The sequence below is a fragment of the Colossoma macropomum genome, unplaced genomic scaffold (genome assembly GCF_904425465.1).
Source record: "Colossoma macropomum unplaced genomic scaffold, Colossoma_macropomum, whole genome shotgun sequence".
NCBI lineage: Eukaryota > Metazoa > Chordata > Actinopteri > Characiformes > Serrasalmidae > Colossoma > Colossoma macropomum.
Genome location: NW_023495014.1, coordinates 882023 through 901060, shown reverse-complemented (window position 1 = coordinate 901060; position 19038 = coordinate 882023). Strand labels below are relative to the sequence as shown.

Here is a 19038-nt window from a genome sequence, read left to right as displayed (position 1 = left end):
AGTCAGGGGTCCTTAGGGAGCATAACTTGCTGTATTACTGTTGGAGAGGATGTGGATGATAGGGAGGTGTATGTGGTGGTGAAGTCTTAAGTTTTAAGTCTCACATTGATAGTGTAACCAAGTCAGGCCCTCAAACTGCATGATGCTAAGAAGCTGACTCATGCCTTAGTTCTCTCATGTTTAGATTAGGGCACTGTTCACTGGCTTACCCAAAAGAGTATAGACAGTATAGACAAACTACAGCTTGTACAGAATGCAACTGTTCTGACTCAAACATGGAAGAATGAACTCATTACTCCAGTATTTGCAGCATTTCAGTGGCTTCCTGTTCAATACATAATACAATTGGCGACCGGGGTCGTTTCTGTGTGGAGTTTGCCTGTTCTCCCCATTTCTGCGTGGGTTTCCTCCGGGTTCTCCGGTTTCCTCCCACAGTCCAAAGACATGCAGTCAGGCCGACTGGACACACTAAATTGCCCCTAGGTGTGAGTGTGTGTGTCCGTCTGTCTGCCCTGCGATGGACTGGCGACCTGTCCAGGGTGTATCCTGCCTTCCGCCCAATGACAGCTGGGTGTGTGTGTGTTTTATTGAAATATTTTTATTGTGCTACAATTTCATGTCATTTCATTATCGTTCATATTTATTTTTACTGTTACTTTATTATTTTAAGAAGTATTTGTTGTGAAGTAGTTTTTAATATAGACACACACACACACACACACACACACACGTTTATGCATCTATATATACATATATATATATATATATATACACATTCAGAACTGTAACATGAATTAACATAAAAGAATGTATCCTGTAATGCTTGTCATCTGTTACTGACACCGATTGCATGTGTGTTATACGTGCGTACCTCTCTTGGTTCGGGGTGTCTCACACATCTCACAGCATAGAAGCAGGCCACTGTTGGAGAAGGTGCACACTCTGCAGCTCCACTTCTGGCTGTGGCGGGAGACTTGCAGCCCTGCTGAGAGCCTGCGGGGGGCGCTCAGGGGCGTAAGCGGGCTTCTCTTTCCTCCACTGCGCCGTGACAGTGGACGAGCCTGCCTAAGTCGCTTCACCTGAGGGCAAAAATCCTCTTCCTGAACAGCAGAATCAGGGCTGGGGTTATGAGGGCTTTGATTGGCTCCTAGCTGATCGTGTGATTGGGTAGGAGGAGAGCCAGCGACTGAGGAATCGCCCGTTCTCTTCCTCTTCCTGTCTTTATCCGCAGTGGGAGAGAAAAATTTACGGATGTCGTGCTGCTTGTCTTTCTCAAACTGCAGGAAGAAAGGAAGGATTGAAAGATGAAAAAATGAAAGAATGAAAAAAAAACCAAAAAAAAAAACCAGAATTAACAACAATAAGGAGGCAAAAAAACTTTTGATGCTCTTTCTTTTTCTCCACAACCTAGCTACAGTATGGTCACTGTAAGTAAACAGTTGTAGTTTTACTGTCAGCATCATCAAATGTACTCTATGTTCACATGCTTATGTAGGGCATATTTTGGGACATTTACTTATGTAGGGTATATTTTACTTCATATAGATATACATTGTGACTGTATGTATATATATATATGAGTATTCATAAAGTTCTGCTGATATGGGTTTGTGTCAGCTTCCTCTCTTTCAATGAAACTACAAAAGCTATTCGGAGCTAATAGCTCCCCCTTGTGGAAGATCTTTAGCCCACTAATCATAAAGTAAGTTAATTGGTAAGTTACAAACCAGGTCGATGAGTTGCTTCACATTTAAAAAAGCCCATCAGTCGAAGGACAGGATTTAATAAGAATGTTCTGGTTTGAAAAACTGAGCTTTACATGTGAGAAGAAGACGCCTTTTTTGTCGTCCTCGTCGCCAATGGCGCAGTCACTCGGGGTCCATGCCTGAGCGAAGTTCAGAAAGTCCCATTTCTCCTTATCTCCCTCCTCTGCCTTCAGATAATCCTTCCTTCCGTTCAGAGTGCTGCCTGTCACCGTTTCCTAGTCAATACGGGCAAATCAGTCATTATCTCAGCCACACTTCTACAAGAAAAGTGTTCAGAGTTGAGAACTCAAATGTGCTAAAACTGGACTGGGAAATCACTTCTTCTAGTTTTGTATCTTTCCATGCTTACTACTGTTAAGTTTCATTCTTGTATGGTTTCTTCCAGCAGTGGTTTTCAAACCAGTCCTCAGGGCCCCCCAGATGGTCCATATTGTTGTTCTATTCTTATGTGTTGGAGCTGAAATTGAGCAAAATGTGGACCATCTGGGGACGGGTTTCAGAACCACTGTCTTACAGAAATGCTCATTTCTTCTTTAAAGCTGTTTAAATGACTCAGTACTGAGTTCCTGAACAAAAAAATATACTTTTCAATGAAGTAGTAAGAAAAGTTATAAAACAGAGTTTAACAGAATTTAAGCATCGCAACAGTCCAAGAGGAGGTAAAATTCCTTTTCTTTTTTCATCCTGCTTTCTATTACTTAGGCCAGTGGTTTTAAAACCAGTCCTCAGGGTACATTTTTTTGTTCCAACCTAGCTCCCACTACACCTAGGACGAAGCAAAAGTGTGGATCGTCTTGGGGGCCCCCAAGGACTGGCTTCATAACTACTTACAGACTGTTGCTTATTGTAGCTTTAACAATTCACAGCTCCCTGATTCCTACAGCTAAATGTTGCTTATTGTAGCTTTTAACATACATTACAGACACAGAGTATGGGAGCATTCAGCATCACTATTAAGTCGATTTGTGAACAACCAACAAAATGGTTTATTTTCGTCTCAAATGATTCCCTTCTCCCTACAAAGTGCAGTATGTAGGTCTTAAAATAATGACTACTGCATCTAAACAGAGCACAATGTGTCTGACAAAGAACCACTTAGGATTCAGCAATGTGTGCATAATTCCATACTGGACATAAAGTGCAATATTTGAGGGTAAAAGCCAAAATTTCATAACTGACATAGTGCACAGGGGACTATAGGGAGCAGTGAGACATTTGAGATTCAGCCTTAGGATTTTCCATAGTATGATCTTATACATGTTTAATACTGCCCATTAATGGGATGTTTTTCTTGCAATCTTTAGCACTTTACCTACTTAGCTTATGTTAAAATATAAATATAATATAAAATATTGCACTTGTATCCATTACACGGATAAAATTTTTAAATTTGATGAACGGACCAACAGAAATCCAAAATAACTTTAAATAATCTTGTTCCATCAACTTCCATTCCATTTTCATTCTCCTGTAAAGTTACCATCTTGGGGATACAAGGTTTTGTCAGGACAGCGATGATATAGAAAACCTCCCCACACTTCGTTCATAACCGTCACTTTCACTGACTGTTTTTTTTTTTTCTTTACAAATTTCTACTTTAACACATTTGATTCAGTTCATCAAGCATTCAGGTGCATATGAATGTGAGAGGTGGATGTGATTCAAGCTGCAGTAAAACTATAACAAATAAGGGACACTGTTGTACATTATTGCTACATTTCTTCAAAACATTCTGTTTTATGTTAATACATTACTGTCTGTTCTTGCAAAGATTCATTTTAAAGTTAGGCTTGCTTTCAAACTTTTGGCCTGCTATGCAGCTTTGAACATATCTGCTCCATGCTGCTGACCTACCTTCCTGTTCAGCATGCCCCACATGACCATGTCGAAGGTTCCCTTGGCGATGAGGTAGTGCACGTGCACAGAGGAGGTCTGGCCGATGCGGTGGGCGCGGTCCTCCGCCTGCTTTACATGACCCGGATTCCAGTAGAGCTCAGCAAACACCACGTGGGATGCGGCCGTCAGAGTCAGCCCCTGACAACACACGTACACACCAATATCGCAGGGCAGTTCAGCTCATTCAGAAAGTATACCATGAAAGTCAAGGTTTTTAATTCAGCAACAGCACAGGTTTCTACAGTGACCATTTATATGGCTCTGGCTCATGCCTTTATTGCCATAAGGCTTAGTGAACAGTTGATGAATAAAATATGTGAAGGAGGCTGAAGATACGCTTACTCCTAGAATGAAAAGACTCATAAAGTAACTCATTATGAGACAGAATGCAGTGACACGCAAGTTTTAAACTTTTAAAGTGAGACTATTTGGGTAGGAAAAAAAATGTCTGAGCTCCATAAACACCTTCCATTAACAAATTCGTATGAATGTGTTTTACAGAAAATAAATCTGTGCAAATGAAGTGGGGAAAAACTGTTAAAAGAAAGTGTGCGTGTGTGTGTATGTACCTGTCCCGCTGCCTGTATGCTGAGAATAGCCACCCGGGTGTCTGGATCACTCTGGAAGCGATGGACCAGTTGGATCCTCTCTGCAGATGGAACGCTGCCATCAATCCGGATATAACCGGCCTACAAGAAAACGATGTCACTACTTCAGAGAGTCTTCAAACTGTTTCTAATCTAAAATTCTGTGTAGCGTTTGTTGTTTTTAATAACCAATATTGGTCCTTATTCATTAAGTTGCAGTCAAATATGTGTAAACAAATTTTAAGAACACATTTGAAGGCATCAACTAACATATTTAAAAAGCCTTTCTTGAATATTTTTGAATAGCTTCTGTCAGTTTTTTAGGAAGACTTTAAACTAAAATGATTACAATATTTTCCAGTATGTAAATACAGTGGTGGACGAAGCACAAATTTTGCAGTTTAGAAAAAGTATATACTACATACTTTGGAAAAATATTTCTCCAGTGACAATAACAGTGAACAGTGAACAACTGTATTTCGACTTGTGTTGAAGTACCAAAGTACTTGCTTTTTAAAGGTACTTCAGCATAAACAGTGAAAGTACTGAGTTATTATAGATACTGTATTACATTATTTTGATGAACAATTTCTATTGAAGACAGCTAAAGACAGCTGCACATAGGAAAATTTTGTCTCATTAAAGTAAATGTACATTTGTACAAAACATATAGAACTGGACTGGCCTCTTGAGAGGCCTACCTGGGAATGATGCTTCAAAGTGTTGGCATGAATGCATTTTACCTTAAGGGCCTCATGTCAATACCATGTCATTCACTTAAGTGCTGACATAAGCTGTTCATAAATACTTAGTTATTGCTTTTTAAATATGGTGTGCAACACTTGCTCATGTGTTACCAAATCTTTATGAAGGCAGCCTTCAAATTTCCTTCAAAGTAATTAGCTCTCCTACTTTGAGAAGTTTCATGAATTCAGGCTTGGATCACACAATAGAAAGATCCATAAGGTAAGCTAAGGACCAATGTTAAAATCTAAAAAACTGCCAGAAAAAAAGACCTGGCAGACTGCTGACTACAGGGGACACTTACAGGATGTTAGATATGCCAAAGTGGAGGGTAAGAAGTTTAGGATTAGTGTCAGGCAGGTTTATAACTTCAAGAAACAAGTTATGAGTTCAGACAGGAGTTGGTAGTCATGACGCTCATTACAACTCATGATTAGATGGATGTGCCGGTACATTATTCACTAAAATCGTTCATCAGATGCCTTCATCAGATGTGTCCACATGAAACCCCTCAGTCTTACCATCCCTCATTCTGAAAATGGTCTTTTAAGAATGGTCTTCCAGTCACAAAGGTAAAGACAGTAAAACTGTTGCTTACAGTGATTCTAGTACTAGTCTAAAAGACAGTTACAGTAAGGCACTGCTTTTGTACTGGGACTGCAGTATAACTAATGGTTAGACTATTATTAGCATCGCTGTGAGCCACAAATTCACTGCCTTTTTTATACACACTATATTCTTACTACTAACCATACTACCTCACATCTCACTGGCAATACATTCACAAACATTGGTTTTGTCCTCTTTTAAATCTGCTGCCAGAGCAGTTATGATGCATGCAAGGTAAGTTTTTCATGGTATAATGGATCAGCATGTGGGATTGGATCTTTGTGTAAGTTACCATATTTTATATCACTTTATAAAAGAAGGAATATTCTGCCTTTATTGCAGTCAGAGCAAGCACACAAGCACAATCAGCACAATCAATTCGGAACAGCAAACGCTCATTGATTAGTTTAATCAGAGTAACAATAAAAGGTGACTGAACTGACAATTTGTGTTTTTTTCCTCAGAAAGGTAGTTAGCATTAGTAATGGCAAAGACAGATTCAACAGCAGAAATTAAACGAAAGGGTTAGTTATAAGCTTACAGTTTTAGTATAATACTCTGTGTGTACTGTTTGTCACTGTACTCCACTTTAGAATTTGTCCACATCAGAGTTTCCAAACTAGGTATTTACATCCTCCTAGGGGTTCATACTGACACTGCAGGAGGTTCAAGAGAGTGTGATGGAAATGTCAGCATCAAAAAAATATATTTATAGTTCATTAAAAATATATTTATAGTTCAAGTTTTTTACAAAGCAAATCAAAACTATTACTTCATTCAACCTGAAAACTGTGTTAGAAGATAAAATTTCCATTCACTATTGATTCATTCAATAATTACTGAATGGATTATGCCATGTGAGAAACGTTACCATGTCACAGTTTAATGGACATTATAGTTAACTCGCTAGCTAAATCAGTTTCATGGCTAAAAGGTCTTAATGTGTGATATGTTTGTCACAGCTTTCTAATCAGAGTATGAAGCCAGCTTTATTGAAAAGATGTTTGGAAACTAACAAATCTGGCAATTAAAGCACATGTAAAAATAGCTTTATTTAACATTACCCTGCTTAAAATCTGCAGGGATACTTAGGATATTTACTAGTTTAGGTTGAAGGGATTCAACTGACCCAGAAGGCTGTGAAACCATCCCTCATTTGTGCTGTTGTGTGCCTACTGCATTTGTTATTATAATATCTAAACTCCATCCATATTTTTCTTTTTTCATTGATGTCCACCTACAACATTTAAGTGGTTTTATGTCCCAAAAACACCTGCGGTTCATTTTCCTATGACCGTTTTCCAACCCCTCCATCATTTAGAATCCAACTGTTCATGCTCCTGTGTCATTAAAATTGACAAATGTAAACAACCTCTGTTATGATTGGCTGCTCTGTACTGTGCAGCATGGCTGCTCTGGGGAACAAACAAACTGAAATGCTTAGAGACAACAAAAACTTCAGCCACTTTTTTTGGAGGTCCAGAAACTTTGAAAGGCTGCATTGATCCATTTTCATTTGACAGCTAGAAACAGCAATATGTTGAATCATCTTCCCCACATCTACCACTCCAATAACTCTGCTACAGACTGTCTGCAGTAACAACACTTTGCATAACTTCAACATGAATGGACAGGCTGTAAGCACAACGGGCATTTATACTAGGTTTCTCTATACAGAGTGCATGTAAAGTTTATATGTCACATCAAAAAAAGGAGTTTTTCCAGGGATCCTCCATGCAAAATTCATTTCAGTGGCTAATATTTGGACAAACAGCTTGTGACGCACCCAAACCAAACCCAAGCCAAGCTTATACTCATGTGCCTACTCTGTGTGTAGGATTGTTGGAGCTGGTTGAACAGAAGTTGGACGTGTGTAGCAGAGGGGGTTTGTATCCACTGTGACTGCCTACGGCACGATCGTCACAGTCATTCATTGCACCACAAATGAACGGTTAACATGATTCATATGATTCGCACCTCGCACCGTGCCGAACAAACACTTTACGAAAGCGAGAGGGCGGGAGGCTGCAACAAGTGTGTTTTAACAGATGTCTCGCTATTCTAATGAGCGCGTTTTGTCATTCTTTTCGTCTTCCGCGCTACACCGTTCTTTGGCCAGCGGGGTGATTTTTCTTTATTTATTTTCCCCCTCCATGGATGCTTCTTTTTTTAGGACTTTTCCTGTTAATTGGTGCTTATGAAATCTTAAAGGGAGCAAGAGCATTCACACCAGGAGGTGTGATCACACACAAACACACACAGACATACACACTTTCTCGCGCTCTCTCTCACACCCCTCACACTCTGCGAGAGAAGAAGGAAAGGTTGGGGAAAAAGTGAAAGTGGAGTCGGGGAAAGTTTGAAAGTTTTCAAATTCTGTGTGTGGTGGTGGTTCTCATCACTATATTTAAGATGACTCAGACATTACAAGGATAAAAGAAAGAGTGAATAACCGGTCCAGTTACATGACTTCTAACAAAAAAGCAGTAGAAGACATAGAAACATGAAGATTACAGGCCAAAGATTTGGAATCAGTGCTATCTTCATATGAATAAACATCAAAATGTTGTTTTTCAAGACAATTTACACACAATTGATTATCTACACAGACCAAAATGGTGTGAATGAATGTCTCCAGAAAATTCAGAGACCACCCCTTGTTTATTTCCCATCAAAATGGCCATTAAGTACAAGTTATTAATTTTTTCAAGAGATATTTCTGAGAAGGTTAGATATAAGACAATTCACTTGCGTAAGGAAAGGGAAAGTCAAATGAACATAAGTAATAAAAACAGGACTTTCCAAAACTGGAGATACAGAGAAAATGGGACTCCTAACAACTGTGCAAGACCTGGTAGACCACCAAAACTGTTACCATCAGATAACCAGCACTTGAAGCCTTCAGTTTTTAAAATCAAGCTCCACTTTTGCTTCGGATCTGAAAAAATGTACGTGTTGTGCATTCTTCCACTGTGAGAAGACAACTTGATGATGGGAGTCTGAAAAGATGTGCAGCTGTCAAGAAGCCATTACTGACAAAAGGAAACAGACAAAAAAAAAAGTATTGCTCTATAACACTGAAACTGAACATCAGGGATGTGGGGTAAGGTTTTATGAACAATGGGTTTAGTCCTGTGCCTGACGACTGTTAATCGAGTTACCATGGTAACAGCCCAGGTGATGGTAAAAACTCATTTGCCACCTGTTAAAAAAAATCCTAATTTATGATTTATTTCATGAAAACCAGAGCAAGACGCACTTAAACATAACTGAACTTTTAAACATTGGGTGATGTGATATCCTATACTAATACCACTAATACTGTACCTAACAATGACTGTTGTAAAATGCAGCTATGCTGGGTAAACAGGTTCTGTGCTGGAGGCAGATATCATGTCTGTACAAAAAGCCACCTCAATGGTGTGGTGCACATTTTAGGACACCCTCACACCAAAGCATCAGGTTTCAGACTGAAAAATGTCTTTGATTTTGAGGAAAACACTTGCCTCAATCACCAGACAAGTGTGCAACATCTGCAATTTCAATCTTTCTTACTAGATTATTTACAGTTTTGTGGCCAAATTAATGATGACAACATACTAGAGCCCCATCATTAATGGACACTGCACCCTATTATCTTTTAAGACTCACAAGATACCAATGTTTTCTCCTGCGTCTGCTTCACTGATAAAGTAGCAAACAAAGGAAAAAATACTCCCCCCTCAACACAGTTTAACCATTTACTTCTGTTATTGTTCAGGTCATGTAAATAAAAGACTCTGTTACCAGCACAGGCCTAGATGGGTCTTAATTTGTAACTGGGACTACTTGTGTTGTGATGCACAAAAACAGTCAGCAAACAATGCTGAACTGATAATTCAGTATGTAATTCATCAAATTTAGCCACATGCCTGAAAGATCACATCCAAATGTGAAGGAGCTCAAGCAAGTCAGCTCAATTCAGTCTTAATTTATTAACAACTAGCGTTCTAAAAGGGTTCTTATCCAGAAACATACATTTACTATATACTATTAGCTTTGTTTGAAATTGATGGCATTACTGTTGTTTGTTTTAAACTACTGGCACACAACGTCTGATATGCCTTAGTTATAAATTACCCTTTTGGTTTAAGCTATCCCTCGTCCTCGTAATATCTTCAGGTAATGTCAGTCAAATGTGAGCAAAATATAACTTTTTAAGTATCAAATTTATGCCTGATCTTCTTTTATGAGTATCAAGCTTCTGCTCAATCTTTTACACGATATTACAATAATGTTTACTTTAATAAACAACAATAACAATGAATAAATTCTGGTATAGTGACTTTAGTAGTGTGTGTAGGATACAGGGTCTGTAAATAGACATATCCACACACTTCTGACATCTTTTAGAAACCGGGACTGAGTTTGTGCCACAGCAGGGACAGAATAAGAAGTCCATGCACAGTACTTGTGAGGAGGGTTTCAGTAGCATGAGCTTTCCTCAAAGACATGGCTCTCTTTTTTTTCTTCTTTCTATGTCTACTCCGTTCCCCAAAACCACATACGCACACATACACACCACTCTCACCTGTTTCCGTACCTCACTCTCACAGTGGGATAGGACAGTTATCAGTCAGCTTTTGATAAAAAGCCAAACAGTAAAAACAAAAACTGAACAACATTAACACCATGCAGAGCCTTTGCAAAAAAAAAAAATAAAAAATATTTATATATATATATATATATATATATATATATATATATATATATATTTTGTAAAGGCTCTGCATGGTGTATATATATATATATATATTTCACTGGAAAAAGATAACTGGGGAAAAAAGACTTCAATAAAAAGAATAATCTCCATGTTGAGCTGAATTATTGCCAAAGAGTTCTATTTTTGTTTCTTCTAACCAGAGTACATTGCTCCAAAAGAGTTGTGATTGGTCTAAATGCTTGTGTGCAACGATGTGCATCTCTGTGCTTCTTTTGTAGCAGAGGAGTTTTGCATGGAGTATAGAAACAGAGATGAATGCAGGGCAGTTCACTGCTTATTGTTCCCTGTGTAACTTTCAAGTGACTGCTGGCTTCTCTCTTACCTCCCTTATCATTAGTCTGGACGGGCAGTGTACAATCTTGAGGGTGCACCTGTCCTGGTTTGTGAACATTCTACTTGCATATGATCAGAACAATTGGCAGAACCGGTTGGCAAAATTTCACACAAGTAGCAATCATGGTGAAGGAGCTTCCCAAAGTTCTTAGGGGCAACATTATTAACAATATTTGAATGGAAAAAGATACAGAGCCCTAGCAAAGACCTTAAACATCCCTGTCAGTACACATGGCCCGATAATACATAACTGGAAAGCTCATAAAACTGTGACTAACCATCTCTGCACACACGTGCCACGCAAGATTTCTCTCAGACTAATGATAAGGGAGGAAAGAAAGAAGCCAGCAGTCACACTAAAAGAGTTGCAGAATAAGCACCGTAATGACCCTCGTTCCTACATCGCATGTCAAACCCCCCCTGCTACAAAAGAAGCACAGAGATGCATGCCTAAAATTTGCAAAAGAACATTTAGACATATCAGAACTGTATTGGAACAGTGTGCTCTAGTCAGACAAAACAAAAATAGAACTCCTAGGTAAAAATTCAGCTCGTCATGCTTAGAGAAAGAAAGATTGCAGGAACGATCCTAAGAACACCACACCCATAGTGAAGTACGGGGGTGGGAGCATCATGATATGGCGCTGCTACACTGCAAAATGTTCAGGGGCATTACACCGCATCAAAGAAAATATGAATGGGGCAACATAATGGTAGACATCAGATTGGCCAAGAAAGAGGAGAAGATGGAGGTTTAAAGACAAAAGCCAAAAACATACAGCAAAAATAACTCACGACTGGTTTCTAAAAAGGTGAAGGTGCTTGCATGGTCTAGCCCAGGGGTCGGCAACATGCGTTTTTTTTACTGCCCTGCTGCGGCTCCACAGCAGAACTAAATTTTCTAGGTAGAAATAAAATAATCCTCCTTCGCAGTCAAATAAAGCTCTGCTGATCGAGACTGGCATGCATATTGCTGGTCACCAAAACAGCGCAGACAACAATCTCGCCTAGCTAGTAGCTAACGAAAAGGCAAAGTGAAAGATTTAAGACGAAAATCAATAATCTGGAGACGAATGGACTTACTTGCATTTACAAGCACTCCAGCTGGTTTCCAGATACGTTTAAAATCTGCAACGAGAAGCTGTCAAACACTAAAACGTTGCGAGGCTGAAGCCAGATTCTCGTTCGCCAGCTTCTCCTTTAAATTTTCCTGTTCCACCTTACAAGGGGCAGCAGTTACATTCTGGCACCTCAGGCACAATTTAAGGTGGAACAGGAAATTGAAGCTGGCGAATGAGAAGCTGATTTCAGCCTCATAAAAAGTTGAATGATGAGAGACATTTTACAAAAAACTATTCTACTTTTGTGGTAAAGTTTCCTCCTGGAAATGCGAGAAAAGTGGCTATAGCTGAGCTAAAGCTTGTAACAGAGCAAATTAAGTCTGCGTTTTCATTTATATTTTTTGGCCTATACTAGTACCTTAGCACTTACTGAGACATATTTACAGCTAAGATGGCACTATGGACATAAAATGTTGTGGTTCCCAAGGTGGTTAGATTTTTTGTTAAAAGTACAAAATGGCTCTTCTTAACATTTTCATTGCAGACCCCTGGCTTAGCCAATCTTCCGACTTGAACACCATTGGAAAAAAAAAAGCTCTAACTTTTTTAAACTATGCAGTTGTGCTTTCAGCAAAGTCTGTCAATATAACGCCTGTGGTGAATTGATTTTAATCACCAACTTGAGATTTCAATGTACATTACTGCTTTTTAAACAAGAATAGCTTAACAATACAGCAATAACACTGAAAACTGATAATTATTATAAAAAATGTACTATTATGGAAAAATCATTTTCATACCTTCTCACACACAACTTGATCATTCTTTCCTCAACTTTCTAACTTTCCTGACACAATCTGTCTCTCTCACACATACAGTGTTCTCACCTCTACTCCACTGTCGCCATCTCCTCCGTCCCTTTCACTCTCTCACACACATCCATCACTGTCCCCTCTACCTTTCATTTAGCTCTCTCTCTCTCCTTCTCTCTTGCTCTCTCTCAAATGCACACAGCTACTTCTAATCATGCTCACTCACAGAAACATTTCTCTGTCTTTATGCTTTTCTTTCATGGCCTGGAGCGTGTTAGTGTGGGTTAGCTGATCACCATTCTGATGAGCTGGGACTCATCTCACACTCACACACACACACACACACACACACACACACACACACACACACACACACACACACACACACACACACACTTTCTCTGTCTGAGTTGAGCGGAGTTGAGCTGTAGTACCTTGGCCTCAATGACAGCCTCAGTACACGCCTGCAGCATGCAGAGGTGATGAGCAAAGACCAGGAACTTCAGCTGCTCCGTTTCCAGCATCATCTTTATGTAGTCCTTCACTGCTCCTGCCTAGTGAGAGAGAGACAGAGAGACAGAGAGACAGAGAGAGAGAGAGAGAGAGAGAGAGAGAGAGAGAGAGATATTAACACTGTCTCATGCAGTCTTGTCCCGCATTATTCATTGTACTCTATTTACTGCTGGTCGCACTGTTGCATAGTAGTTATATAATATCTTGTTTAAATGCACTAAAAAGTTTGCGCGCCCCTGGTCAAATGATGTGTTTTGGTGACTTTCTAAGTGAAAACAAACTAACATCCTCTATACAGAACACTTCTGCACATTTTAATTTACAATTACTGTTTATTTGCTGAATTCAACACATTGCGCCAACGTTATGGCACATTTTTTATTAGATGTCTTATTTATATTACATTAATGCATTATTCATATTTTAAGTTTGTTCCCTGAGGAGGATGTGTTAACTTATTTTCACTTAAATCAACAAAACAGGTAATTCCTTTTAAACTTCATCTCAACACATTACACAAGTGCTCCCTCGTAGGACAAGGTGAGGAGGATTTTTCAGTAGGAACACACCTTGCCAGGCTTTTGAGACATCTGAGTACATTACATACACTTTATATTAAAGAAGATTTTAAAACTTTGTGAATAAATGCATTGTTTGGCTTAGCTATTTTTGAAGCTTTTCTTGTTGTTGCTAGCTGTGCATTCTGACTAGAATGCTAGCAGAGTGAAGTAACAAACAGCAGCAGTTATCTGTTACAGAAGGTAACAGTAGTTTCTACATAGAGCTGAATCTGAACATAGCAAATCGAACGTCACGGTTCTGAAAAACGAAAAGGACACTCTGCTGTTGTGAACATGCTTACTCCTATCCTACAGTGGCGCCGAAGATGTGTCTCCAGAGTGACATTTGGCGGTTAACAGTCTGTTAAATTTCCATTTTGATGATGTACTTTGAAAGTGAGAAGAACTTTCAGAAAAAAAAAACTGCTTTTTGGAGTGCAGGCTGTTATGAAAAGTTTTTCTTCCATGAGCTGGTGAATGCAGAAGAAAGACAGACAGCTAGCGATACAGCTAGGAATCTGTATGACTGTATTATAACTTGCAGCCATATCAATAACAAAAACTGTTCAGCTTTAAAATGGAGAGAATGGATTACTCAAACAACAAAAAATGACTCGTCAGACGAGAAGGACAACAAGCTAGAAGCTAAAGCTAGCAATGTAGCTACTTGGCTATCTAGATACCTTACCTCTGAATTGAATCTGAAAAAACTTGTCTCTGATGTCTATTGTGTGCAGAATAAAGACAGAATTGCTGTTTTTGTTGCACTAAAGCTAGCTTGGTTGCATTTATTAGCCTTTAGTTCAGTGGGTAGGCTAGTAATGAAGATTTGGTTGACACTAGAGAAATTCTCAGTGGCTGTGCATAATGCATGTTCGGAGTGAACAGTGACAAATGAAAACATTGAAACAATATAAAATCTGGAAGTCTGTCAAACTGATCAAGCTGAGGGATACAGTGCTGTACTGCAGAGTACCGCAACAAACAAAGTCTAGTTTTAGGCCAGAACGCCCCTTAAAGTGTTTTAAAGTTGTTTACTGCGCTGGCAGCTTTGTGCCATTGTTTTGGAGTTTAAAAACTAAATACCTCACCTGCCTTCACCGCTTGAAGGAGTTATCTAACAAACTTCACTTGAGCTGATACAGAAATGGAACAGCTCTTCTATGTGTCGGGGATTCCCCTGAGGCAAAATGGCAAGGGGAGGTCAATGATGGCACATTAAATACAGTACTGGAACGGAGGCTTTGTTCCGGTCACTTGCACTGTGCGGTCCGGTAAATGCTTGCCATGTCTTGTATGTTGCACTGAGGGCCTGGAGGAATGCCATTTTGTTCCACTGTACAGATTTAGTGATTCAGAAGAATTTGTTGTTGTTTGTGCTAAAAGCATATCAAGGAGACAGTCCTCCATCCTCGCATCACCGAAAGCCACGCTTTAAACTGTCCAATCTTCACAGGATTTGATTATCTACTGATCGATAACTATCAGATGATGATGCGAATAGCCTGTATCATTAACAGTGGTCGTTAGCGAGCTGGGAGGAAGCCTCTTTCTCCCACACTTTCAAAGCGCCGTTCCACTTCTGTTATTACAGCCTAGTTTTGCCGTTTTCACATCTTTTAATTGGTATCCAAAACTGCTCCCTGTGAAGCGGCATTAAGTCTTTTTCAGTGCGCCATGTGTGTGTGTGTGTGTGTGTGTGTGTGTATGTGAGAGAGAAAGAGTGTGTGAGAGAGGCTCAGTCTCAAGATAATTGGGAGCAGATGCTGTTGGGGTAAAAATACCGATGCTTGGCTCGCTCTAAGCTGGCCAGGAACTTACACTTCAGAAAAAAAAAAGTGACACGCTTTCTGACACAGTCTTGATACTGCCCCCCCCCCTCCACTGCATTTCATTCCTTCAACATCCTGCTGTGTGTTCCAGCAGTGTGTGTATATGTGAGTGAGAGTGTGTGTGTGTGTGTGTGTGTGTGAGAGAAAAGCGAGTGGGCCGGATATGAAAGGAGACGACACTCTGGGCAGAGAGCAAATGAAAGAGTGGGAATAAATCAATAAAAGCGATTAAGTGTGATGAACAAGAGATCATGAGACCAATAGGGACAATGACATGGAGTGCACAAACACACACGCACACCAGGCTCTTAAAGCAATGACCTGATTCTACTGTGAAGTGTGCATACATGTGAGCATTAATATGAGCATAATTCATAATTTAAGGCTGCTGAGAGGCTGTTAAGAAGCACTGTGAGAGGAGAGTTGTTTTGAGTTGATGTGCTGCTTGTGGATATTTTACTTTATCTTAGCTCTCACCGCTGGACAACGTGTCACTTCCTGTCCACAGAGTTTCCAGTGGACTTCTTCGTCGCGTTGTCTCAAAACGCCACTGAGTCACCATGGGAACTGAGCTACAAAAAATGGTTAATGTCTATGGCTCAGAGGAAAATTTCTTTAAAAACCTTTCAAGAAAAAGAGCGCATTGATAGATGGGACCTGGCATCAGCATGAGTAAATCACAGGTCGCCAACTTCGACTGGAGTAAGATTTTCTGCACGAATGTTTTCAATTCTACAAGTGCATATCCATTATTACACTGCTTAAAACACTAATTTGAACCACAGTGCACAGTCAGCAGCATGTTAGACCCATGGTTCTTAAACCAGACCTGCACCAAGCCATCAAAGCCCCTGTCTACTTATTTTCATGAATTTCTTTTAACTATTGTCTATAGCTCATGTGTCAAACACAAAGAGCAATCCTATTCACCCGCAATTTCACCATGAGCTGCACGACAGTTCCCAGCATGCACTGCAATGTGATGTGTGCTCCCACCCCTTCCCCAACAATGATCTATAGGACAGCACCACACACACAAAAAAAATAAAAATAAAATAAAATAAAATAAAACATGCCAGGTGTCTAGTTCAAGTGAATGGTCAGTTTTAAAAGACATTGTGTACATTGGGGACATTTAAAGAGGTTTAACAGCTAATGTAGTCTATTGTTTTATAAAACAATTTGCTTTAATTTAAAATTCAAGTCCTTCAAGTATTCAGTGCCTATTGTTGCAGTTGTAGTTTTGGTATATTTTGAATAAACAACGGCCAGTTGCAGTCATGGCAAAATGTAAAGGAAAAATAAAATAAAAACACAGCTGGCTTACAGATTTGTTGAGATTCTTTAATATGGCCCTTTGACACCCCTGGTCTATAGTATTTGTGGCTGGCAGCGAAAGAATGTTGATCTTTTCTGTTGAGAGTTTTGAAATTACCTTCATCTGTCATTTTCCTCTGTTTGATTGGAGCTGGGTGGGACTAAATTTGGCGCAGGTGATGTCAGTTAAGCAAAAACCAATCAAGAGTTAGTAATATGAATACATCAGCTACTCCCACTCCTCTCCCTCACATAAAGTGACCACTCTCCTGCTGCTCAGGGTCCCAGCCAAATTGCCCAGCAAGTAGGTTATTTAAGCTTCCTTGTTAATGGTGCTTATCATGAAGGTACATTATACCGTTGTTTGCAGCATAGCTAGACATTTCCTACTTGGGTTAGCCACCTGCTGCAGGCACCTATTATACATGGTTAACTTCATTTCAAGATTGTGATAGCTTGCTGTCCACCTTTACTGTGAGAATAACATGATACATTAAATACTCCTATAACCTCAAGGGTGTTTCCTCGCAATTGTACTTTCCTGGCATGGCGCACAATAAGACACCATGTCTTCAAAAACAACCATGTCGACTTATAACAGGAGCTTGTGTGACCTCAGTCCCGGAAGCATGTTCCAACAGTCAGCTAGCTAGCTATAGGTTACGGATATAAAGTTAGCATTGAGCGTTCAAATATCAGATGTGACGTCTGTGATCTACCCGTCATAAGATGAGAGCTTCTTGGTAGATCTGAAGAATTCAGTAGAAATCGGTATGAAATCTCAAAGATCCTAGCAAAAACTAGCATTACCATTGAAGTTGTAAGTTGATAAGAACAAGACACTTATAATGTAAAGGTTTCTACATTAAACACTGCAATATTGTAATATATTACATGACATGAAATCACCACAATCAACAATGCACATCATGACTAAGAACAGCCCTTAACCATAAACTAATTTAGCCCTCATCCCAAATGTAGTTGCTCAGCCATGGCTTAGATAGCTCACATTCACTTACAGTAGCAATACATTTCACTTTGCGTCAAGTGAATTTTAACCCCTGCAAAGTGTCAGCCAACAGCAGAGCTCTGGCATCATCTTTCATGAAAAATGCTAAATGCAGAAAAATTCCTCGGCCAACCTAAAGTTACTTGCCCCTCACAGTTGCTAAAAACGAAATAGTTAACCAGCTAATGTTAATTATTTACTGAACTACATGTTCCCTCCGAAACCATCTGTACCGCCTGTACTCGCCTGACTTTTGCTCCACCCCTGTGAAGTAAATAGCATGGTGGCAGTCCGGTGTGACCACAGCTTAAACCTCAACACTTACCTCAAATCACTTTGACTTGTTAAGTATTCTCAAATTGACTTGCTTATGTGTTTTTTGGCACTGTACAACATACTGTTATCTAGAAAACTGAACAAAACTAGTGCTTTGCTACTACTGCTTTGCCAGGCAGTTGTACTTTTTTATTCTTTTAAATAAAAAAAATAAAATAGAATAAAAAAGAAACAAGAAAAAGGAAAAGAGGCACAGAGTAACTGAAAAGGTCGCCGTTATGGCCGTCGTCATCATTGGTCCAGCCTCCTGGGGCTCGTTCCCATGGCAATGCCATCACCTCTCAGACGGAGAAGAGAAGGGCTGGTTGCCATGGTGGTCATTAGGGGTCGACGGCATGCTGCTGTCCTTCTTGTTAATGTAGGAAAGCACGCTCCGATTGCGTATGTGTGTACATGTGCTTGTGAATGCGTGTGGTACTTGAATTTGCAACTACTTGCCATGTTTGCATATAAAATAACAAAAGACCTAAAGCAGGAGCATGTAACTTCGGCCTATAAGCAGCAAGTCTAACAGTGTGCTGTATTTGGTTTCAATTTGAGGACTGTCACTACCAATTATATTTGGTATTGAAGAATCTATTGATTATTTTGACTGTATGTGTATATATGTATGTATGTATGTATGTGTCTGTGTGTGTGTATATATTTATATACACACATACACACACACACACCCACACACACACTCTTGCATTAACCATATAGGTGCTCTGTAGTTGTGGTCAGGAGCACCACACAGCAGGTATTGTTTGGGTGGTGGGTCAAAAAAGATTTTTTTTTTTTTTCCCCACATTGCCGCCCATATAACCCCTCTCCCTACACACACACACACGCGTGTGTGTGTGTGTATATATATATATATATATATATATATATATATATATATATATATATATAT

General features: G+C 39.5%; 1 protein-coding gene across 1 annotated transcript in view; it reads right to left on the bottom strand.

The window, feature by feature from the left end:
- Positions 1-19038, bottom strand: part of zranb3 (zinc finger, RAN-binding domain containing 3) — a 94463-nt gene that overhangs the window by 35110 nt on the left and 40315 nt on the right. The window contains exons 8-12 of the mRNA XM_036561103.1: positions 13005-13124; positions 4232-4351; positions 3621-3800; positions 1820-1981; positions 872-1277 (exon numbers count right to left, since the gene is read on the bottom strand). Of these exons, the coding sequence (XP_036416996.1) occupies positions 872-1277; positions 1820-1981; positions 3621-3800; positions 4232-4351; positions 13005-13124 (988 nt within the window). The remainder of the gene's footprint in view (positions 1-871; positions 1278-1819; positions 1982-3620; positions 3801-4231; positions 4352-13004; positions 13125-19038) is intronic.